The 24,000-nt window shown below is 45.0% G+C and overlaps 1 protein-coding gene across 8 annotated transcripts in view; it reads left to right on the forward strand.

Annotated features, from left to right (window-relative positions):
- The window catches only part of LOC128602643 (voltage-dependent P/Q-type calcium channel subunit alpha-1A-like), a 50,233-nt gene that overhangs the window by 20,074 nt on the left and 6,159 nt on the right, over nt 1-24,000 (forward strand). For all 8 annotated transcript variants that reach the window (XM_053616541.1, XM_053616548.1, XM_053616544.1 and 5 more), the window contains 15 exons: nt 698-797; nt 5,652-5,812; nt 6,081-6,221; nt 6,825-7,026; nt 8,011-8,175; nt 8,347-8,457; nt 8,678-8,761; nt 10,315-10,431; nt 12,502-12,567; nt 12,942-13,039; nt 14,149-14,299; nt 14,957-15,084; nt 18,450-18,546; nt 21,698-21,803; nt 21,915-22,022. In XM_053616541.1, coding sequence (XP_053472516.1) covers nt 698-797; nt 5,652-5,812; nt 6,081-6,221; nt 6,825-7,026; nt 8,011-8,175; nt 8,347-8,457; nt 8,678-8,761; nt 10,315-10,431; nt 12,502-12,567; nt 12,942-13,039; nt 14,149-14,299; nt 14,957-15,084; nt 18,450-18,546; nt 21,698-21,803; nt 21,915-22,022 — 1,835 coding nt within the window. The remainder of the gene's footprint in view (nt 1-697; nt 798-5,651; nt 5,813-6,080; nt 6,222-6,824; nt 7,027-8,010; nt 8,176-8,346; nt 8,458-8,677; nt 8,762-10,314; nt 10,432-12,501; nt 12,568-12,941; nt 13,040-14,148; nt 14,300-14,956; nt 15,085-18,449; nt 18,547-21,697; nt 21,804-21,914; nt 22,023-24,000) is intronic.

The raw sequence follows: 24,000 nt of genomic DNA on the forward strand, positions 1-24,000 counted from the left end.
GATCTGCTCGGTGGGCACTTTTTCCGCTGATAGACAGGACAGTGGGGTGCCAATACTTTGTGCACAGTAACAGATGGAGTACAGTGAGTAATTCTACACCTACAGAGTGATGAAATGGGAACTCGGTGTGGTGTATATAGTAACAGACTGGTGATGTATTGCAGTATATTCCATTTTCCTGCAGGAATCCATAGCTGCTGAAGCGACAAACTCGACACGTGACTTGTGTTTTGTCATACAGGAATGTCTCGCTCCTCTTTGTCTCCTGGTTTGAGCTGTTCTGAGTTCTTCTGGGAACAAAATACAGTTTTACCTGAACACCCCCCACCCCACCCCCACCCCACAGACATCATTAACACAGACCCCTCATCCCCAACACTCGCACAGTGACTAAAAGAAAGAGAAATGAAATGAGGGTTGGCTGGGCATTGCAGCAGGAAATGCCTGTTCATGATGAACTAACGGCACTATGCTAACGGAATGCACACATCAGCCAATGAATGACTTTCATTCATTTTATTATTTCTATTAATATTTTCTTAAAACTGTGCATAAGCTGTGAAACATGATGATGATAATAATGTACAGTGATAGAGCAGAGTCAGTGAGTGTGTCTGTATTTACTATAGTGTGTGTGTGTGTGTGTGTGTGTGTGTGTGTGTGTGCGCGCATGTGTGATGCATCCTCCATCCTGTAGGGGAAGCAGTAAAGGCAAAGACATCAGCATCATTAAATCTCTGAGAGTGTTACGTGTCCTGCGACCTCTCAAGACCATCAAACGTCTCCCTAAACTGAAGGTAAAACTTTTACACCTACATTACAGCAAAAACGTCTGGGTTACGCATCTAACCCTGTTCCATGAGAAGGGAACGAGATGTTGCATTTAGCATAACAGTATGGGAGTGCCCTTGCGCGTGCGACCAGTATCTGAAGCTTGTGTAAAATCATGCCTCTATTTATAGGGATGCCATGATCAGGTAACGTGGCAATTAAGCGCATCGCATGATATAAATATGGCACCTGTTAACCGCGCCATCAACCTTTATTATCTGAAGCGAAGACGCAATTCACAGGCCTGCCCTGGTATGACAAAGCTTCGCAACGTCTCGTTCCCTTCTCAGGGTACAGGGTTACATGCGTAACCCAGATGTTCCCTTTCAAAGGGAACTCAACGTTGCGTTTAGCATAACAGTATGGGAATGAGAATACCCACTCCGTTATACCGAGGGTATAGCCTGTTCAAAAAGACCCAAGCCCGAGGGTCACTGCAAGACACTCAAGTCCGGGGTGGAATGAATATCCAGGCTGTAATGACGAATGAATGTGTGTGGTGTAGACCACCCTGCAGCAGCACACACATCCTGTAAGGATACCTCTTTGGACAAAGCCTTCGAGGAGGCGACCGCCCTAGTGGAATGAGCCCTTATGTCCAGAGGCGTAGCGAGACCGCATGCCTCATAAGCAATAAAGATTGCTTCCACTATCCAATTAGAGATGTGCTGTTTTTACACAGCATCATCTCTACTGTCGCCACCAAAGCAGACCAGCAACTGCTCCGACTTACACCACTGGCCAAAGCGGTGGACGTAAGTATAGAGAGCCCTTACTGGACACAGCAGGTGCATCCTCTCTTGTTCCGGTGTGAGGAACAGAGGAGGGCAGAAAGTCTGCAACACCACAGGGTAGGCAGCTGATGTAGGCACTTTAGGAATATAATCCGGCCTAGGATACAGAAGGCCTTGGCTAATCCAGGGGCAAAGTCAAGGCAGGAAGGGGCAACAGAGAGAGCTTGTAGATCTCCTACTCCATTGAGAGATGTCAGGGCCAGCAGAAGAGATACCTTTAGAAGCTTCTCAGAGGCTGACTCTAAGGGCTCAAATGGGGCCCCTGACAGACCTTCCAGGACCACAGAAAGGTCCCAGGAAGGTATGCGTGGCCTGCAGATGGGCCTCAGCCACCTGACGCCACACATGAACCTTGAAGTTAGAGGATGTTGCCCCACAGAGGCTCCATCAACAGCGGCGTGGCTGGCCGAAATGGTGGCCACGTAAACCTTGATTGTAGAAGGAGCCCACCCCGCTGAGAAACGTCCTTGTAAGAACTCTAGGACTGTAGCTGTTGCGCAGTTCACTGGGTCTACAGTGGATCCCTGCGGATGGGAATCTCCAAAGGAGTGCCATCTAGCAGGGATATTATCTCTGAGAGCCATATTTGAGCTGGTCAGTAAGGTGCTACTAGCAGCAGACATAGACTGTCTTGGTGAACTCTCGCTAGAACTTGTGGGAGCAGAGCGATTGGGGGAAAGCGTACAGATGTGAACTAGGCCACACGTGCACCATGGCGTCCAGCCCTAATTGTGTGGGAGGAGTGAGGGCAAACTGCAGTGTGTTCTCTCCTCTGAGGCGAACACATGCAGTCCCGCTTGGCCAAACCTCCGCCATATGGACTCCAGCACCTGTGGATGGAGCCACCAATCCCTGGGCCACAGCCCCTGCCTCAACAGGATGTCTGCCCCCACATTCCAGTTGCCCAGAATGTACATTGCACTCACTGCCAAAACTTTCCCTCTGCCCAGAGAAGAATTAGTTGCGCCTGCCTTAACAGGTTGCGCGGACATAATCCTCCCTATATTGGTGGTCAATATATGAGACCACGGCTGTGTTGTTTGTAAACACATGGGGACCTGTCAATTGAGGAAGAAGGAATTTCAGTGCTAGAAATATGGCCCACATTTCTAGGCAATTTATATGTCACTCCAGATGAGGGCCACTCCAGAGACCGTGAGCTGGACAGCTGTCTAAGACCGCGCTCCAGCCCATGAGGGAGGTGTCTGTCATTACCACCTTGTACTAAGGAGACACCCCTAGAGTGTGACCCAAGGCTAGAAACCGGGGACACTCAAATTCTCAGAGCACGTAGGCATCGCCGTGGGATACTGATTACACTCAGAGGTTTCAGACGAAACCCCCAACTTCTCAGCCACCACTGAAACGGTCTCCTGCAATAGGCCCAATGTTATGACGTTGGCTGCCCATAAGCTCAAATAGTCTCCCATAGAGACTGGAGGGGATGCCAAGATCCAGCTTTATCTTGCTCAATGTTGATAGGATTGACCCTACGCATGTTGGGGATAGAAACACCCTCATCGTAGTAGAATTCTTATAACTCCTAGAAAAGTTGTCCACTGCATTGGAGAAAGCATACTTTTCTGAGGTTCAACCTGAGCCCCAAACTCTTCATGTGGAAGAGAACAATATCTCAATGTTGAACCGCCAGTTCCCTGGATCATGCTAGAAATAACCAGTCGTCCAGGTAGTTTAGTACACGGATGCCCTGGAGTCACAATGGACCCAGAATGACATCCATGCAACTTGTGAAGGTGCGAGGGGATAAAGCTAGCGATATTTCTATGTGGAAATATGCACCTTTTAGATCTATCGTCACAAACCAGTCCACAAACTGAATCTGTGGACCGATAAGTTTGGGCGTCAGCATCTTGAATCTGTATGTCCGAAGAGTACAGTCCAGATGACGCAGATCTAAAATTGGCCGCATACTCCTCTATTTTTTGTGGACCAGGAAATAACGGCTGTAAAAACCTCCCTCTCTAAAGGAATGGGGTACATGTTCTATGGACCCTTTGTCCAAGAGGGATCTTACTTCCTGTGCTAACGTCAGGTTCTGGTCTGTGCTGACTACTGTGGTGAGCACACCTCTGAACCGGGGGGGGTCAAGCTCTAAACTGGACCCGGTAACCCTTTTCTACGGTAGACAGAACCCATGGTGACACATTTGGCAGTAGTTTCCACGCTGCCAGACGGTCTTTTCGTGACGTTAACTATTCCACAATCTATTGGAGGGATAGCATCAGATTTTCGATGCCCTGTGACAGCTCACTGACCAGAGAACACTGAAAACTTGGGACAGCCTTGGCTAGGGGAGCCCCTGCAGTAGCACTGGGGGCTACCTGCCCTAACAACCTCATGTCCCCTGATACGTCCCTCCACGGCCCCTCAGGACCGGTCTTCTTTGTCTGCTTGGCCTTTATGACCATTCTCAGATCAGGCCTAGTAGCAGGCCGCGACTGTGGCCGCCCAGTTCCCCTGGCTGTCCGCGGGGTTTGGCGGGCTGCCATACTCGCCTTCTGTGTCTCCCTTGCACTAGTGCTGGCCTGGGCTCCACTCGTGAACACAACTCGACACAACAGGGAAGGAACTGGCTGAATGCCGCCATATGTCGAGCTCACTCAGCAGGTCTGCTTGGTAGGCCTGCAACACTGTCATTGTCTGCAGTGACCCACAAGCAAGACCACTACTGCATAGGCCTTGCCCACCAATGCCATGGTGGCCTTACATGGTGGCTTGGATGGCAAAACCGGCCCCGTAAATTACCTGCTGTCGATGGAGAGAGGTAGCTCGCAAGCGCCTCCTCCACCTTCAGCATAGCTAAATAGCCATGCCGGTCATTCCCCACAATGGCTGAATAATCCAACATCGTTGGGTTATAAATACAGCTTATGCATGGTTTTCCCCCAGAAGCCTGATATTTTGTCTTTCATTTCTGGAAGACAGGGGAGTTTTCTGCAGTGTGGGGGATTTACTTTCACTGGGGAGAAAAAAGCTCATCCAGCCTTAGTAATCACTTCAAGCAGCTCTTCATATGCTGCTCTCAGTTTTTAGTACACCATTCTGGCTCCTCGGAGTCAGAGAGTAATTATTATTATTATTTTTGTGTGTGTGTGGTTTTTTTTTCTCCTTTTTTGGCTTTCCATAGCGGAAGGAGGAGTCGCGACGCGAACTCCAAAATCCAGCGGAGAGCCGGATCCGGAAGACAGAGCAAAAGATAGAGCAGTGCTCATCTCCGGCTCCTCTTCCGGATCCATAAAAGATCCCCCGCACCTGAGCTGACTAGCTGCCTTGGCAGCGGCCGGCCCAGATCCGCGAGGCTCTGAAACCCAACTCGCTCCGGCTTCCGAGAAGAGAGCGAGTCGCGAGTCGAGCTGCCTGATGTAGGCGTTACAATGCATTACAATTACATCGAATGCTCTATCCTAGACACTTCACACAGAAAGTGTGTACTACTCCCCATGATGAAATGGGAGCAAGCCGAAACACACTTCCTGAATTCTCTCACTCATATTTTTCTCTCTCGCTCATTCTTTTTTTTCTTCTCTTTTTTTTTAAAGGGATAGAAAAGTTCTGAGATTTTGAGAAAAGATAGAGAGGAAATGAAACGTCTTTTGTTTCTTTACACAAACAACCCACATGCAGTCTCGCTGAAGATAAAAGGCACGGTTCACATGTGCCATATTTATATCACGCGACACGCTTAATTGCCACGTCACCTGATCATGGCAGGCCTATAAATAGAGGCATGATTTTACACAAGTTTCAGATATCGGTCGCGCGCACAAGGGCACTCCCGTGCTGTTATGCTAAACGCAACGTTGAGTTCCCTTTGAAAGGGAACATACACACCTGAGATATGGGTTAATCTTACACACCTGAGATACGGGTTAATTTTACACACCTGAGATACGGGTTAACTTAACTATTAGTTTACTATTTGTCTCGCTGTAAGATTACTTTGTAATACCCCTGTATCTCTCTCTCTGTCTCTCTCTCTCTCTCTCTCTCTCTCTCTCTCTGCAGGCTGTGTTTGATTGTGTGGTGAATTCTCTGAAGAACGTTCTGAACATCCTCATCGTCTACATGCTGTTCATGTTCATCTTTGCTGTTGTGGCTGTGCAGCTGTTTAAAGGGAGATTTTTCTGCTGCACAGACGAGTCCAAAGAATTTGAGCGAGACTGCCGGTAAGATCCGACACCTCGAAACACCTACAGCTGACTTTACAAATGATGGCTGAAAGACAAAACAAACATCACACACAATTCACAACACACAAAAAGAACCTATGGAGACTTTGAGAACTTCTCACACTGCAAACAGCACAGGAGTGCAGGAGAACCTGGCTGTGTGTCCTCATCATCTAACACTTAGATAAGACCTGTGGTCTCATCCATAAAATCTGTCTCCTGTAAAATGTGTGTGTGTGTGTGTGTGTGTGTGTGTGTGTGTTAGGGGTGAGTATCTGGTGTATGAACGTGAGAATGAGGTAAAAGCTCAGAAGCGAGAGTGGAAGAAGTACGACTTTCACTATGACAACGTGCTGTGGGCCCTGCTCACACTCTTCACTGTGTCCACGGGAGAGGGCTGGCCAGAGTGAGTACACACACACACACACACACACACACACACACCCACTCTCTCTCTCTCTCTCTCTCTCTCTCTCTCTCTCTCTCTCTCACACACACACTCACTCTCTCTCTCTCACACACAGGGATCATAATTACATTGTATTAATTCCTGGAATAGATTACTTACCCAGCATGCTCTGTTCTCACTGTGACTCAGTTACTGATAAAAACAATTTGAATGAACGATAAACTCTGTCTGTCTCTCTCCCCCTGTCTCTCCCTCTCTGTCTCTCCCCCATCTCTCTCTCTCTCCCTTTCTCTCCCCCATCTCTCTCTCTCTCTCCCTGTCTCTCCCTGTCTCTCTCTCTCTTACCCTGTCTCTCCCCATCTCTCTCTCTCCCTGTCTCTCCTCGTCTCTCTCTCTCACTCTCCCTGTCTCTCCCGTCTCTCTCTCTCTCCCTCTCTCTCTCTCCCTGTCTCTCACTCTCTCTCCCTCCCTGTCTCTCCGTCTCTCTCTCTGTCTCTCTCTCTCTCTCTCGCTCTCTCGCTCTCTCCCCATCTCTCCCCGTCTCTCTCTCTCCCTGTCTCTCCCCGTCTCTCTCTCTCTGTCTCTTTCTCCCTGCTGTAGGGTGCTGAAGCACTCTGTGGACTCCACCTTTGAGAATCAGGGTCCCAGTCCAGGTTACAGGATGGAGATGTCCATATTCTACGTCGTCTACTTTGTTGTGTTTCCGTTCTTTTTTGTGAACATCTTCGTCGCTCTCATCATCATCACCTTTCAGGAGCAAGGGGACAAGATGATGGAGGACTACAGCCTGGAGAAGAATGAGGTGTGTGTGTGTGTGTGTGTGTGTGTGTGGGGTGAGGGGGGGGGGTTATAAGTGATGTGCATTAGAAATGAAGAAATGACACTTTGCTACAATGTAAAGTAGTGAGTGTACAGCTTGTGTAACAGTGTAAATTTGCTGTCCCCTCAAAATAACTCAACACACAGCCATTAATGTCTAAACCGCTGGCAACCAAAGTGAGTACACCCCTAAGTGAAAATGTCCAAATTGTTCCCAATTAGCCATTTTCCCTCCCCGGTGTCATGTGACTTGTTAGTGTTACAAGGTCTCAGGTGTGAATGGGGAGCAGGTGTGTTAAATCTGGTGTCATCGTTCTCACACTCCCTCATACTGGTCACTGGAAGTTCAACATGTCACCTCACGGCAAAGAACTCTCTGAGGATCTGAAAAAAAGAATTGTTGCTCTACATAAAGATGGCCTAGGCTATAAGAAGATTGCCAAGACCCTGACACTGAGCTGCAGCACGGTGGCCAAGACCATACAGCGGTTTAACAGGACAGGTTCCCCTCAGAACAGGCCTCGCCATGGTCCACCAAAGAAGTTGAGTGCACGTGCTCAGCGTCATATCCAGAGGTTGTCTTGGGGAAATGGACGTATGAGTGCTGCCAGCATTGCTGCAGAGGTTGAAGAGGTGGAGGGTCAGCCTGTCAGTGCTCAGACCATACGCCGCACACTGAATCAAATTGGTCTGCATGACTGTCGTCCCAGAAGGAAGCCTCTTCTAAAGATGATGCACAAGAAAGCCCGCAAACAGTTTGCTGAAGACAAGCAGAATAAGGACATGGATTACTGGAACCATGTCCTGTGGTCTGATGGTCTTCAGCAAATACTCACTTTTGCGAGATACTGTATATACCTGTGAGTGTGACAGAGAGACAAAGAGTGTTTATAGATACTGTTATTGCATGCACTGTGTGTGTGTGTGTGTGTGTGTGTGTGTGTGTGTGTGTGTGTGCACGTTCCAGAGAGCGTGTATTGACTTTGCGATTAATGCGAAGCCGCTAACACGTCACATGCCAGAGAACAAGCTGAGTTTCCAGTACCGAATGTGGCAGTTTGTGGTGTCACCGCCGTTTGAGTACAGCATCATGAGCCTGATTGCCCTCAACACCATCGTCCTCATGATGAAGGTACACACACACACACACACACACTCACACACATTCTCAGTCTATCACCAGCGAGTTTAGCAAAGAGCAAGTTAACATAAGCATAACCGATAACTAGTATTAACATCTCTCTCTTTTGTGCGTGTGTGTGTGCGTGTGTGTGTGTGTGTGTGTGTGTGTGTGTGTGTTCAGTATCATGGAGCTTCAGATATGTATGAGAAAGTTTTGAAAAACCTGAACATCGTTTTCACCATCCTCTTCTTCATGGAGTGCATCCTGAAAATGATTGCCTTCGGGGTTCGGGTGAGACTCTCACACTCACTCACACACTTACACACACTTACACACACACACTCTCTCTCTCTCTCCCCCTCTCCCTCGATCGACAGACTGAACGTATCACTTTAAGACCTGAGAGGTTTATAAAGCAATCCTGAAATGTATTTCCTGTCTGACTGTTACCATGGTGGCAATGGTGGGCGTGGCTTCTGTATTGATCTCTGCTTTTCTCGGCTCCCTGCAGAATTATTTCCGAGATGCATGGAACATTTTCGACTTCGTGTCCATATTAGGCAGCATCACAGACATCTTAGTGACTGAGCTGTTGGTGAGTGTGTGTGTGTACGTTTGCTTAAGTGTGAGTGTGTGTGTATGTATGTGTGTGTGTGTGTGTGTGTATGTATGTGTGTGTGTGTGTGAGTGTGTGTGAGTGTGATTGTGAGTAAGTGTGTGTGATTGTGAGTAAGTGTGTGTGACTGTGAGTGTGTGTATGTATGTGAGTGTGTGTATGTATGTGAGTGTGTGTGTGTGTGATTGAGAGTGTGTGTGATTGAGAGTGTGTGTGAGTGTGAGTGTCTGAGTGTGTGTGTGTGAGTGAGAGTGTGTGTGTGTGAGCGAGAGTGAGTGTGAGTGTCTGAGTGTGTGTGAGTGAGAGTGTGTGTGTTTGTGTGTGTGTGAGTGAGCGAGCGTGTGTGTGTGAATGTGTGTGTAGTTGGTTCAGTCCACTGGAAGAGCCAATCAGTGATGAGTTATCTGTGTGATGTAATGACTCTTCTTCCTGTTCTCTTTACATGCTTTCTTTAATCTCCCGCTCTGTGGGCGTGTCTCCGATAAAACCATCCAATCTGAAACACGCAAACTATAAATGCACTGTGACCGTCTGCCCCGCCCCTCCATGATGTCATCACCGTGTGATCATACCAAACCAATCGGTGTTCTTCTCACTGTTAAACACTCCCCCATCTCTCCATTAGAATCCGGTTGGTTTGTAATTTTCTCTTAATGCATCCATTACCCTCCCCCTACTTCCTGTTCCTGAGCATGTGCTTCCTGTATGATGACCTCTGGAGTCTGGAGTGACAGGAAATGATGTCACAGGCACAGGCGTCATCATGTCACTGCCTGAATGCCATGCACTTTAGAAAAAGTTGCATGATGGCTGTCTGTCTGTCTCTCTGTCTGCCTCTCTATATCTCTCTGACTGTTTCTCTGTCTGCCTCTTTCTGTCTCACTGTCTGTCTCTCTGTCTGCCTCTCTCTGTCTGACTCTCTCTGTCTGCCTCTGCTGTAGTTTTTTGTCCTGTCTGAAGGGGGTGTGAGTGAAATGTCTCTAAGAAGGACAGTGCTGCTCAGTAACTGCATGTCCCTGTGTTCTATATTACACTTTATACACGTGAACGCTGAGCTGTTGAGCGGCACAGTCCCACAACCTGTGTGTGTGTGTGTCCCACTGATCAGTGCATTTGGTCCTCTGTGCTTTAACATGATTGGATGATGACACCTTTGGTTTCTGTTTTTCATATTCTGGTCATTTTAGTTTTAATCTTTTCATTTGTTATGATGTTAATATTAATCTCTCTTTCTGTCTCACTCTCTCACTATGTCTCACTCTCTCTCTCTCTGTCTCACTCTCTGTCTCACTCTCTCTTTCTGCCTCTCTCTGTCTCACTCTCTCACACTGTTTCTCTGTCTCACTCTGTCTCTCACTCTCTCTTTCTGTCTGTCTCTCTCTGTCTCATCCTCACTCTCTCTTTCTGTCTCTCTTTGTCTCACTATCTCTTTCTGTCTCACTCTCACGCTCTGTCTCACACTCTCTTTCTGTCTCACTGTCTGTCTCTCTGTCTCTCTCACTATGAATTTTTTTGCATCTCTTTCTCTACAGAATAACATCATCAATGTGAGGTTCCTTCGTCTGTTTCGTGCTGCTCGTCTCATTAAGTTGTTGCGACAGGGAGAGACAATTCGAATCCTCCTCTGGACCTTTGTCCAGTCCTTCAAGGTATACACACACACACACACACACACAAATACAGGACATACAGACAGAAGGGTAGCAGACGTATCTGCGGTGAAGCTCCTCAGTGTAGGACAAACTGTGGCAGGAGAAAGAGTGCCTGTACAACTCCTTTAACCATTCAGACCAGGGTCAAAAAGTTCCCTCCCTTTTCATTTAGTGGGTGTCGCCTCACCCAGGGGTGCAAACAACTATAGCACTCTGTTTGCTTTGCTCTCGTTTCCTAACATGGGTGACATGTGTGTTTTTATGTCAGATTGAGTTTGGTACTAAGTGTATCAGAATACTAAACAAGAACATCCTTTAACAGACGCTGATGTCATCTTCGCTGTGAATGTTATCACACTTTTTGCAATGTTATTAGAAGAATTTTGCCATTTACACAGCTGTACATAGTATGTATGTACTCATGCAATATACAGTTGGAAAGCTAAGAATCTTGTGATTTGATTGATATAAACCGTTTAAAGATACATTTGCAACAGCTGCTACAATCATTGTCTCTGTCAGACCACCAATACACAAACAAAGAAACAACAAATGGAGGCAACTCACACTTGAAGCCTCATAGTAGTCCACTGATCCACAACATCCTGACAAAACCAGTCTTGTTACACTGGCACTTGTTACAAGGTCCAATTATGTGAAAATATTATGTAAAAACTGCTGCTGCATCGTTCCAAATGATCTCAGAAGACGACGTTGTTCTCCTTATCTCCTCAGCACACAACTGAACACACCTAATCAGCAGACCTCAAAATGGCCACTGGGTTGTGACCTATCGAATGACACCTCATTTGAACCAATAGGAGCTTCCATGTCCTGTCTATAGGCTTCAAAATCCGTTAAGAGTCTGTGCTGAAGAGAAGCTACTTCTCCCGTTCCTATGTGAATTGCATGAGCTGAGTAATGCCGGCTATGGAGATGACATGTAGATCGTGTAGACACTGAACTTCTGAAAAGAATGATATCTTGCTTCATGGGTGTGTTTCAACAATTCAGTTTAAAAGTCCCTGCGTAAAACTCTGTAACCAATGGCACAAGAGCGCGTAAAAGTGCACAAAGGCTTCAATTATGAAAATATATATAAATATACATTTTGTAGATTGCTGGATATGTGATATGATAATTATATTAAAAATAATCAAGTGTAGCAGCCTTTTTATCCTATGTTATGTTTACATGGTTACCAAGGGCCCTTTGGAGTCTCCAAAAGGTTTCGGTAAAAAAAAAAAAAAAAACCAAAACAAAAAACGCATGGACATACCCTTAGAAAAACGTGTAAATTAGAAATTTTATTTGGTATTGTTATCAAATTTGAACTTGGACTAGGAAAGGTTTCATGCTGTGGTCCAGTTGTGTTTTCCAGCTCATCATTCCCAGCTGTAGGCATCTGTATGCAAAAAAAAAAATCAGGCGGAAAAAAACTTCTATTCTGTTCAAACTTCTATTACTCAATACCAGTAGCATCATCACGTACAGTGATTCTGACTGAAACTTCAGAGTTCCCCCTTTCAAAAGAGACCAAAACTGTGCATGTACTCCAAATGGTTCAAGAACACCTTTAATTTCACTCTGGGTATGCCTTAGACAGGCGGTTTAGGCTAATTTTACTGAAACTTCATAGTTAAAGAAAATCAATGTCACTATGCATCAGACATTACTTTAGGATGTTTTAGGAGGTAATGCTGAAGCTGAGGGTCAAACATCAATGTACAGTGATAGTGTTAGCTGTTGCATGATAGGTGAGACCTGGCTGCTGGGAGGGAATTGGCAGGTGACCAGATTGGGGGGGAAACCTGTGACAAGGAATGAACGGTAATGGTGGGGTGAAAAGGATGGGAAAGAAACGGATGATATTTGCTCAGTTGAGTCATTGATGATTAGACAATGCTGAAGATGCTGAATATCCTCAATGTTCATGCTATCTGAGCAGTATAGCTGAGTTCAGGTTATACAAAGACGAGCTTATATGGATACTGACTGAAAAATAAATCAGCAGACCAACTGTAGTCAGTGTGTGTGTGTGTTTATAATCTCTGTCTCTGTGTTCAGGCTCTGCCGTATGTCTGCCTGCTTATTGCCATCCTCTTCTTCATTTATGCCATCATTGGCATGCAGGTGAGACATTCTCTCTCTCGCTCTGTCTCTCTCTCTCTCATTCTGTCTTTACCTCTCTCTCTCTCGCTCTGTCTCACTCTATCTTTCTCTCTCTTTCACTCTGTCTCTCTCCTTCACTCTGTCTCTCTCTCTCTTGCTCTCTGTCTCTCTCTCTCTCTCTTGCTCTGTCTCTCTCTCTCTCTCTGTCTCGCTCTGTGTCCCTCTCTCTTACTCTCTCTCCCTCTCTCTCTCTCTCTCTCTCTCTCTCTCTGACACACACGCACAAAACACTGTTTAATATTATCAGTGATATAAACAGTGCATGTATGAAATATAAACAGTGCATGTATGTGTGTGTGTGTGTGTGTGTATGTGTGTGTTTTGTGTGGGTGTAGCTCTTTGGTAATTTAGCATTAGATGAAGAAGGAGAAAGTGCCATAAATGAACACAACAACTTCAGAACTTTCTTCATGGCACTAATGCTGCTGTTCAGGTACACTCATCCCTTTCTTCCTATTATCTTTATCTTGGTCTAGTTTTTTTTCTCTCCATCCCTCTGTTTATTTAGTTCATCTCTCTTTCACAGCATCTATTGATCTCTATTTTTCTCTGCATTTATGGATTTGTTTACTTGGGTGATCCTAAGGGCTTTGTCTCAGAGAGCTTAAGGCCCTCAGTAGGGTTTCCCTTGGTGAACAGTTCTGATGGGAGGGGTCAGACGAAGTGCGCTCCTACACAACCCCATACATATATTTGTTGGAACATTATTTCTGTGCAAGCCATGGATTGTCAATAACAAACAAAGGCCAAAGGTCAATGATTGATTTTATGATTGTATCGTCAGACTTGAGGGCTTATGTTTTGGACATTTGGGTGAAGAGAGGAATAGAGCTGTCACCACTTGGTGATGAGTTGGATTCCTCCCAAAGGACACCCAGGAGTGTCTTCTGGGTTGCTTGGGAGCATCTGGCAGTAGCTTTAGAAAGAGCTGATTTTAGCTCAGCTTTGTGGACCAGAAGATAGGACATTGAGCCTGAATGGGCTGTATATCAAGTCCTTAATACTCTAGGCAGCTGCAGGAAGCTGTGTCTGAATGGTTGTCATTGCCTCTCAGGTTGGTACCACTAGGATGCATTGGTGGACACTAGTAGTATGGGAAGCAATTAAGTTCAGTTCTGAGACTATGTGCTATGCTGCAAGAAATGAGAGGGGGATGGATACTGAGTGAGATGTTGTTCATGAGTGATGGGTGAGGAGCTAGACAATCCATGACAGCCACAGAGTAGACTCCAAATTGAGAAGAGTCAGTTGAGGTGTTTTTACAAAGACTCCCGCTAGTGGTGCATTAGACATGTCCCACTAGATGGAGACACCAGGGCAGACCCACTGGAGAGATTCTATCACACAGTCAGCTTAGGAACATCTGGGGATCCTATAGGAGGGGCTGGAACCTGTTACCAGGGACAGAAAAGCTCTGGGCTGACCTTCTCCACCAGTTGCCATGACCTTTACCAGGAAAAAGGTAAGGAAAATGAAAAGATGATTAAATGAAATTCCCACAGACTGTGAGTCTGTGTGTGTGTGTGTGTGTGTGTGTTTTAGGAGTGCTACAGGCGAGGCGTGGCATGAGATTATGTTGTCATGTTTGGGTGGGATGCCATGTGACCCTGCTTCCGGAAACCAGACGGACGAGTGTGGAAGCAATGTCGCCTACGCGTACTTCGTCTCCTTCATCTTCCTCTGTTCATTCCTGGTGATTGTTTCGTTTTTTTTTGTAACCACCTCTCTATCTTTCTGTTCATTCATTTATTCCTCTCAGACAGTGGGCACATCCTTGGAGCCTGGTTAAAAGTTGAGGATGAAATAGAAACGGGTAAAGAGAGCAGATATAGCCTGCTGGGTCTGCTTTGGCTCCTGTAAGTGATATTTTACAGCTTTAAATGGTTACTCTCTCCACCCAGTGAGGAGCATTCTCCAAGGCTAGCTTCATAGCTTGGAATCAGGATGAGTTGAGCTTCTAATAAATGCATGTAGGAGATTACCTGGTTAGAAGTTACACACCAATCTTTCCCAGCTCTCTATGCCAGACCTCATGTGTCAGAGCCTCCTGATTCCAGTAGCATTTAAAGGCATTGACTCAGTGGCATACTGTGCTCCACGAGACCCCTGCTTCAGTATTTCTAAACTACTTTTCTCTCTTGGATCAGGTAGTAAAGGTCTCGCACCAGTCCAGGAACTCCACCTATGTTTGTCCTTCTGTTTAAACACTCCTCAGTATTCTGTAGCTCATTAAGTGCACTCACTTTGCTTCTTTATATGTAATTTAGACTTGGCCCTCATGCTCTCTTGTTTGTGTTGTTTATGTGTGTGTGTGTGTGGTATTAATGCGTGTGTGTTGTATATGTTATAGATGCTGAACCTGTTTGTCGCGGTAATCATGGATAATTTTGAATATTTGACTCGTGACTCATCAATTCTTGGCCCTCACCATCTGGATGAATACGTCAGAATCTGGGCGGAATATGACCCAGCAGCATGGTGAGACCAACACACTCCAACACTTTTACACATCCAGCACCTCAGAGTAAAAAATAAACAAAACTCTGTACCTTTTATTGGATTTCCTCAGGATTTTCATGCCAGTGAAGCTGATTTGTGAACAGGATGCACACACACCCCTATGTTTTGTGATACACTATACACCCATACTACAAACATACTGTAGTGAAAGAATGAACACAGCTGGATTTAACAGCTGTGATGAGAGTAATAAAGAGCAGATAGGCAGAGAGAAAAAGTATCAGAGTAGAAAAGTTGAAACTTCTGATGGAGGAACGGAGGCACACAGAGGCACTGTATACATGTCAGAGTGACAGATGTGAAGGACACTGAGTACATGGTGATGTCAGAATTTATCATAATAATAATAATATGATGTTCCCTGGTGGAGGTTCAGGTCTGCATGGCTTCAGTTTTGCCCTCCTCCTACTGCATACTCACTGCATTACACACTGCATACACACCCATGCAAAATACACTTCCTGTATTTTGGCACGTTAAATTGCTCCATGTGATGCTGTATGCAGGTGAACTGAAGTCATTGCTGAAATGACCATCATCTCTCTCTCTCTCCAGCATCTCTGAAGGACAGTGTCTGTTTTTCAGTGTTAAACAATGCCTGTAGATGCTCTTAGAGTATGTGTGTGTGTGTGTGTGTGTGTGTGTGTGTGTGTGTGTGTGTGTGTGGGTTGTGGTCATAAAACTGGAGTAGTCCTCAAGTTTCACAACAGAGAAGTAATTCCTTAAACAACACTTTACAGGAACGGACGGCATCAGAGTTGATAAATGAGTAACGGAGGGATAGAAGGAATTTTTCCTCAAAGTTATCCCCAGTTTCTCCATAAAGGCTGAACAGACATGAGATAATAGACATAACTTATAATACACATAAACAATAATACTCAGAAACAATAATACACAGTACAGTGATAATCATCTGAAGGGCTTTTACTGCATTAATCTAATCAAATTAACCAGGATTGCTAAGAGAGAGTTAACAGCATCAATAAACCAACAGGGACATGAATTTGTGGTAGTGTAACCAAAGAATAAATATAAAAGTAAGAATAAATATAAACGTAAGAATAAATATAAAAGTAAGTATAAATATAAATGTCAGTGTAAATGTAAATGTATATGTAAATATAAGTATGAATATAAGTATGAATGTAAATATAAATGTAAATATAAATGCCCAGCTCAGGAGTTGATCTGATATTTTCTGCACTCTCCTGAATGATATTAAATCTGGTAAAGAGAGTGCTTCACTGTACTTCAGTCATTTTACTGTTCTCGAATTCTATGGTTTGTAAATGCGAGCAACGTTTCCTGTAGTCCATTTCTCTGTTGACTTTGCTGACAAGAACGTCTTGTCTTTGTTCTTTTTTGCTCAAACATTTTTGAAATGAATATGTTAAGCGAAGCAGTTAAGGTTTCTGAACTTCTATTCCTCTATCTCTAACTTCTCTGAATAAATCAGAAGGAAACAGTTGGTGGTTTGATGAAACTGGCTCTCCAGGTTATCCATGGATCACTAGATCACTGTTTACAATTACAAAACACCCTTTCATGTCCAAGGGAACTTTCTTAACCAAAGATTGTAAGTATAAGGGTACATTAGTTTGTCCATGTAGCATTACTACATGATCATCTCCAGATGTTGGGCTGAAATGCTGTTTTACAACTTTATCCCCTTTAGATATTGATGAGGTTGTAGCTTGAATAAACATTACGCTTTATAAAGTAACATGAAGATCTAATGTAGATTTGTGAAAATGAGGAGCAGAAGGTTAGGTATGTGTGTGAGGTGTCTCCATCTAGGTCCAGACCAGATACAGTAGGGTTCCTGGAGTCCAGAGAAGACCAGCACATTTTATTTCTCAGCAAGCTCCCGATTGACACACTGATAAAGCGTTATTTTCTGTTGTGATGTTGAGGCCTGACTCCTGCTGTACCACAGACACACTGCTTTTACACTTCATCAGATCAGTGTTAATGCATTTATAAACACTTTCTATGACCTGGTTTAAATCTCATTTAAACCTCAAAGAAGATTCCATGCCAGATAGAAAAGCGATCACACCAGGGAAATAAAATGTGAACTTCAATACAATTTTAAGGGACTTTTGTGTACATGGGCAGTAACACCTCCTGTTAACTGATGCTATAGGTCTTTCTCTCTTTCTCTGATCCATGCTGTATCAGAGAAAGATTCTCTTTCTGCAGTAAAAAGTGCTTCAGTGCAGAAACTGAACGTCAAAGGGCTGTGAAGATGTCTTAGATGGCCATGATGCCCAATAGAGATGACATGTCCACTGGTAGTCCTCTTTCTCAAGGCTTTTCTTACGACAAATGAAAACAAGCGCAATGATCTGAAAAGGCTGATTAAAGACACCAGACTGTCTGATTATACCCCTGACTCCGCTCGGTGACTCCGCTTGGGCTGAACTCCAGTTTGGGTGAAAGAAAGTTGAGGAAATGTGTTGAATAAACTTGACTCGGACATGCATGAGGAGGCTGGGAGGCAGCCTGTGATGAACTGTGCATGGTAAATAACTGTGTGCTTGGAGGGCAGCTCGCGTAGACTTACGCTTAAGTGAAGAAGAGGGAAAAGGACAGCATTAATATTTAGGATGATCAAACACGTTCTTGAACAAAGGCATAAAAGTGAAACGCAGCGCAGTTTAGATTGTTAGAAAGCAGCTTCCTGCTGATCAACACAACAGCAGTGCAGTGAAGGTCCAGATGTTCTGCTCCTGGTGTTTTTCTGTCTGGCACTGAATCTTCTCCATGGAAACACCTCAACACTGAACTACTGAATCAGGAGAGGAGCAAGAACGGCTCGATTGTGTTATAAAGGAGAAAACACACACACACTCACACACACACTCTCTCTCTCACTCTCTCTCTCACACACACACACTCTCTCACACACACTCTCTCTCTCACACACACACGCTCTCTCTCACACACACATACACGCTCTCTCTCACACACACACACACACTCTCTCTCTCTCTCACACTCACTCTCACACACACACATACTCTCTCACACACACTCATACTCACACTCTCTCTATCTCTCTCACACACACACACACTCTCACACTCCCACACACACACAGACACTCTCTCTCACATATACTCACACACATCCACACTCACACACACAAATCTCACAATAAACTAAGAGTTTGTGTGTGTGCTTTTGTTCTTTTTTCCCCCTCTTGCTCTCTTTGTTTTTCTCCTTCTCTGTCTGAGTCACTCTCTTCCTCTGTATCTTTGATTCTCTCTCTCTCTCTCTCTCTCTCTCTCTCTAACCTGCGTGTGTTTTTCTTGCAGTGGACGTATTCATTATAAGGATATGTACAGTTTATTGCGAGTTATCGACCCCCCACTCGGATTAGGAAAGAAATGTCCTCATAGGGTCGCCTGCAAGGTTCGGACGTCCAAACCAAAATCTCAGCACTGCTCGCCATGGAGACTGGAATGAACATTGCTTTTCTTTTTATTTCATTTCTTTTCTCTTTCCCTCACAGTTTCTTTCTCTTTTCACCATTTCGCTGCATTCTGATTCTGAAACGAGAATGTGCAGGACAATGCAGACGAGTCACCATAACGCAGCGGCTCCTGCAGCGACCCCATGACTCTTGTGACCTCGCCACGTCTGCAGGAGTCAGAGATCAGGGTCACAGAGGGGTCACGGGGTCACTGTCGGAGCTGTAGCTTGTGCTGGAATGATCATGAGCAATGAAGACGCATGTGAAACGCACTGCAACACGACCAAGCGGATGAAAAAGATAAAGACCACAGCCATGTTGTTGTGTGTTTCTGCTTGCTGCGGATCGAAGCCTTGCGTGCATTGTTCTTGTTTTTCCTCGAGGGGTGACGACTGAAACTGCATTGACGTGATTATTTACAATTAACACCGAGTTCATGCATCGCTGCTTCTCCTGCCTGTTTGAAGTGGCGCTGCAGTTCTATGTGAACACTCTCCCATCTCATAGAACACTCCCTCTGATTTTTATTAGGAATTTAAACCCACACACACACACCAAACCAACTCAGAACACGCATATATTTTCCATCCCATGACCAAACCAATAACCTGTGTGTTTTTTTTCTTTTTTTTGGTTGTGGCCCATGCTGTCCTGCCCCATTCTGTTCGATATATTTCTATTTTGTTGTGTTGTGCTTTTTGTTGATTTTGCGTTGGGTGCGTGTGCATGTGTGTGTGTGTGTGTGTGTGTGTGTGTGTGTGTGTGTGTGTGTGTGTGCGTGCGCGTGCATGTGTGTGCAGTGGCAGGATCAGTTTCAGTGATTTGTATGTGATGCTGCGCCACATGTGCCCACCACTGGGCCTCGGGAAACGCTGCCCTGCTCGTGTGGCGTACAAGGTTAGAGCTCTTAGTGCTGGTGTGTTCTGTGGAAGTGTTAGCCAGCTCTTTCTCTCTCTCTCTCTCTTTCTCTCTCTCACACACACACACATGCACACACACACACACATACACACACACCGTTCAGTGTGTGTAGATGAGTTAAATGAGATCAGCTGCAGTTCTTGGTCACGTTTTTGTGTTTTTCCCGCTTTATTAATAACAATTTTATTTATTTATTTATTTATTTGTCTGATTGTCAATGCAGTTCCCCTCCATAAGCCCCACCCATTATTGCTGTACACCCACCCCTTTCTGCCTATCTGTGCTGAAACCACGTCTTTTGACTTGCTCCTTCTCTCGCTCTCTCTCTTTCTCTCTCTGTCTCTCTCTCTCTTTCTCTTTTTCTTATACTCTCTCTCTCTCTCTCTACCTCTCTCTGCCTCTCTCTGCCTCTCAGTTTCTCTCAGTTTCATGCTGGTTGTTTCCGAGTCTGAGTTTTTGTTTAAATAAATCTTTGTTGAAATGTGTTTGTTGTCCGTTCCCCAGGTTACGGGTGTGTGATGGTAGATCCTTGTGGTTCTGTTTCACATCTTCATCTTCTCTTCAACTTTTTTCTCCTCGTTCCTCTCTCACTCTATTCTGTTCATTCCCTCCATTATATGTTCAGCACAAACCCCTGTTTGCTCTTTCATTGTTTTTTTTTAATTTATTTTATCATTATTATTTTTTATCTGTGAGCCATCTCATGGCCTTCCAGTCTGGAGTGCACTAACAACTCTAACACACTCCTTCTCCCGCTCTAACAAGCTCACCCTGTAGGGAGCAACACTCCGAACCAACTTTAGACAAAATGCACCTGTCCTGCATCGAGAGATCAGAAAAATCTGGAAATAATAAAGGAATATAAACGAGTTTGAACAAATAATCAGTGACTGAATAAAACAGAGGCACGATAAATAAAACCCTGCGATCAGCCAACGAGAACAAAAGATGAAGTGATAAATGGTCCTCTCTGTGCGTGGCTGCTTGTGCTGTGGGGCGGGGCTGAGGGGCGTGGTTGCGGGGTAAGGCCGGGCTGGGGCGGGGGTAATGCTGTAGGGGTGGATTGTCGGATGCATGAGCATGCTGCATGTTCAGGGTCACACAGGAGTCAGAAGGGGTCATGGGGCCACTGGGGGTCGGTCGCTGCATGAATCACTGCATGGCGAGTGTTAGAGCCACAGCTTGCGCTGGAATGATCATGAATGAGAAAGACCTTGAAGAACACACACACACACTCTTTCACACACTCACTAACGCTGCGTCATGGTTTGTAATGAACGGCCGACGCTCGTATTTAAAGGTAAATTCAACGAATGAAAACTGAGGCCTAGAAATCTTTGTTCTTCGACCCTGTTTCATTCGTTCAGTTTAAATGTTGAGGTTGTAATGAACACCTCTGAATGGTAGGGGGAGCTCTGAGCAGCAGCAGGGGCTGAGTTTTATTACAATGATTCAACATTGTATGATCTGTGAGAGCTCCAAATTCAAACCTTCATGCAGAACATAGACCGAGTTTAAGATCTGTTTATGTTTCTCCCACCTGATGCCATAAGTCCAGTAGAGTGTGTCCTCATTGACCGAGTGCAAGAAAGAGTAATATCTCCTAGAAAAGCATGCTAACGTTGTTAGCAACAGTTAGGCTACATTCGTGGGGACATGTTGGTCTCTCCTTGCCATTGGTTTCGATGAGAACACAGCGTGGAGGAACATCAGGAACCACAGCATGGCTCAGTTATTTGTCATGTACGAGAGGTGAGCAGATGGTCACACACTTTACAGTCAATCTGTAAAGCATATTAGGCTAAAATGTATTCATGCTCGCGGCCTTGGTCCCTAAGACACCGCTGTTTTAAGAACATGCATGCTAAAATAATCATTCACATGTTACCCAAAATGAAAATCTGCATCTTTTGGGTGGTCACACTCTCACAGATTTCTCTATCATTTCTGTTTCTCTGTGGAGTCCATCACTATCAATCGGTTACAATTTACAGAAGAAACATTTCTGACCTTTGAAATATAAAAATACCTTTAGCTTTTTTTAGGCAGTGTATAAAAATATGTTTTGCTATTTTAGCAGAGGAGCTCCCTCCACCCTTTTCTGAACTTATTTAATTGAGGTTTAAATGCCACACCACAAACACTAAACCTCCCTGATTGGCTCCACAGAGACTGTTGCGTATGGATTTGCCTGTTGCCGATGACAACACGGTACATTTCAACTCCACACTGATGGCATTAATTCGTACTGCACTTGATATCAAGATCGCTAAAGGTACGAAACATTCACATAGATCACTTTTTATATCTGTTCGCCTTTACCTTTATCTATACGTGTGTGTGTGTGCGTGCGTGCGTGCGTGTGTGCGCGTGTGTGCGTATGTAGGTGGAGCTGATAAACACCAGATGGACGCAGAGTTGCGAAAGGAGATGATAGCAATTTGGCCGAATCTGTCCCAGAAACAGCTGGACCTGCTGGTCACGCCACACAAGTGTAAGTTATAGTAGGTTTGTACATTATCGACCAATCAGATCAAAACTCATCAGAGGAGCTTCTCTCAGCCAACCAATCACTGCTCTTCATCCACTGATCAGACAAATTCCCTCCCCTTAGCCTTTTTTCAAACTTCTATTAACCTCTGGCCATAAGGCAGGTGAGCACAGCGGCAGGCAGACACGGAGAGGACTCAAATAAGACATAAGATAAATTGAGAGAACTACAGATTGGAGAAACATCACAAAGGAGGAAGCAAAACCAAGAGTCTTTACATTTAAGAGTCTTCACACCAGGACAGTTTTTCAGCGTGTTAAACAGTCTGTCTAAATCAATGGAAGAGGAACATGGTCTGCGAGGGCTCTGGGAGAGGAACATGGTCTGTGAGGGCACTGGGAGAGGAACATGGTCTGTGAGGGCTCTGGGAGAGGAACATGGTCTGTGAGGGCTCTGGGAGAGGAGCATGGTCTGTGAGGGCACTGGGAGAGGAACATGGTCTGTGAGGGCTCTGGGAGAGGAACATGGTCTGTGAGGGCTCTGGGAGAGGAGCATGGTCTGTGAGGGCTCTGGGAGAGGAACATGGTCTGTGAGGGCTCTGGGAGAGGAACATGGTCTGTGAGGGCACTGGGAGAGGAGCATGGTCTGTGAGGGGCTCTGGGAGAGGAACATGGTCTGTGAGGGCACTGGGAGAGGAGCATGGTCTGTGAGGGGCTCTGGGAGAGGAACATGGTCTGTGAGGGCTCTGGGAGAGGAACATGGTCTGTGAGGGCACTGGGAGAGGAACATGGTCTGTGAGGGCACTGGGAGAGGAACATGGTCTATGAGGGCTCTGGGAGAGGAACATGGTCTGTGAGAGGCTCTGGGAGAGGAACATGGCCTGTGATTAAGGAGGATTAAGGGCCCTGGGATTAAGGAGGCTCTAGGAGGAGACATCACTGGTGTTTTGAGACATAGGTTCTTGTTTCCTGAATGTTCATCAGTTCAGCAGTGGCTGTGGAGAGGTGCAGATGCCGTTCATGTTTGTAACCCTTATCCACTCTGTGCACTCTTTTGGCTTAGTCATGACCGTTGTAATGCTCATCTGGAGAGTTACTGCCTACTGGCGGGCCTGCTGGCCATGACACTCTCTCTCTCTCTCTTTATCTCTCTGTCTTTCATTCCTTGTCTGTTATCAGTGGGTGGTTTACTATAGATGAATGAATTCTCTATAGACGTCTTTTCACTCCAGTCAAACATCTTGAAATATGGCATTACATACAGCTGCAGTGCAAAAAGGTGTATCCCTCCACAGGTCTATGTTTTAAATTTTGCATGTCAAACACTTTATAAATTCTATACTAGTTAAGTTTAGTTATTAAGGATTTTATTATAATGGCCCTATCTGCACTTATAAAAGTTTAAACCCTACCGCAAACTTTGCATAAACATTATAGCTTTATGTCATGTTTCTCTTTTCTAAAGAGTTTAGACAAACTTTGGAGCTCTTTTAAGAAATATTCATTAATTGATTCATAATCCGGAAGCATGTTCTCTTGCTCAAGGTTACCGTGGAATTATAATTTTATCAGAAGTCATTTCAAGAGTTATGGATATGACACTATTTCTGAAAAAAAGCATCTGCCTGTGAAAAGACTTTTGGCTCTGTGTCCTTCATGCTTTTGTGTCTGTAATGTGTTACTCTAAGTGTGTATCAGTGTGTTGTTGTTTATAATGTGTAATATGTGTGTGTTTAGTGCCTCTATGCGTACTTATTATTCTCTCTGAATCAAGCTTAAACGTGATCTTGGACTGTAAATATCAGATTGAAAGCCAGGCCCCTTTACAGTTGAAGACCAGGTTTAACTGTTGTGTGAAGTTGTGTATTGTATTCTTTGTTGTGTGTGTTTTGCATCCCACTCCCATGTTCCCCACTCCACCAGCACCCCTCCCCATGCGCAGGGTCCATTTGAATCCGCTCTAATTGTGCAGGTAACTTTTG

This window comes from Ictalurus furcatus, chromosome 27 (assembly GCF_023375685.1).
Source record: "Ictalurus furcatus strain D&B chromosome 27, Billie_1.0, whole genome shotgun sequence".
NCBI classification, from domain to species: domain Eukaryota; kingdom Metazoa; phylum Chordata; class Actinopteri; order Siluriformes; family Ictaluridae; genus Ictalurus; species Ictalurus furcatus.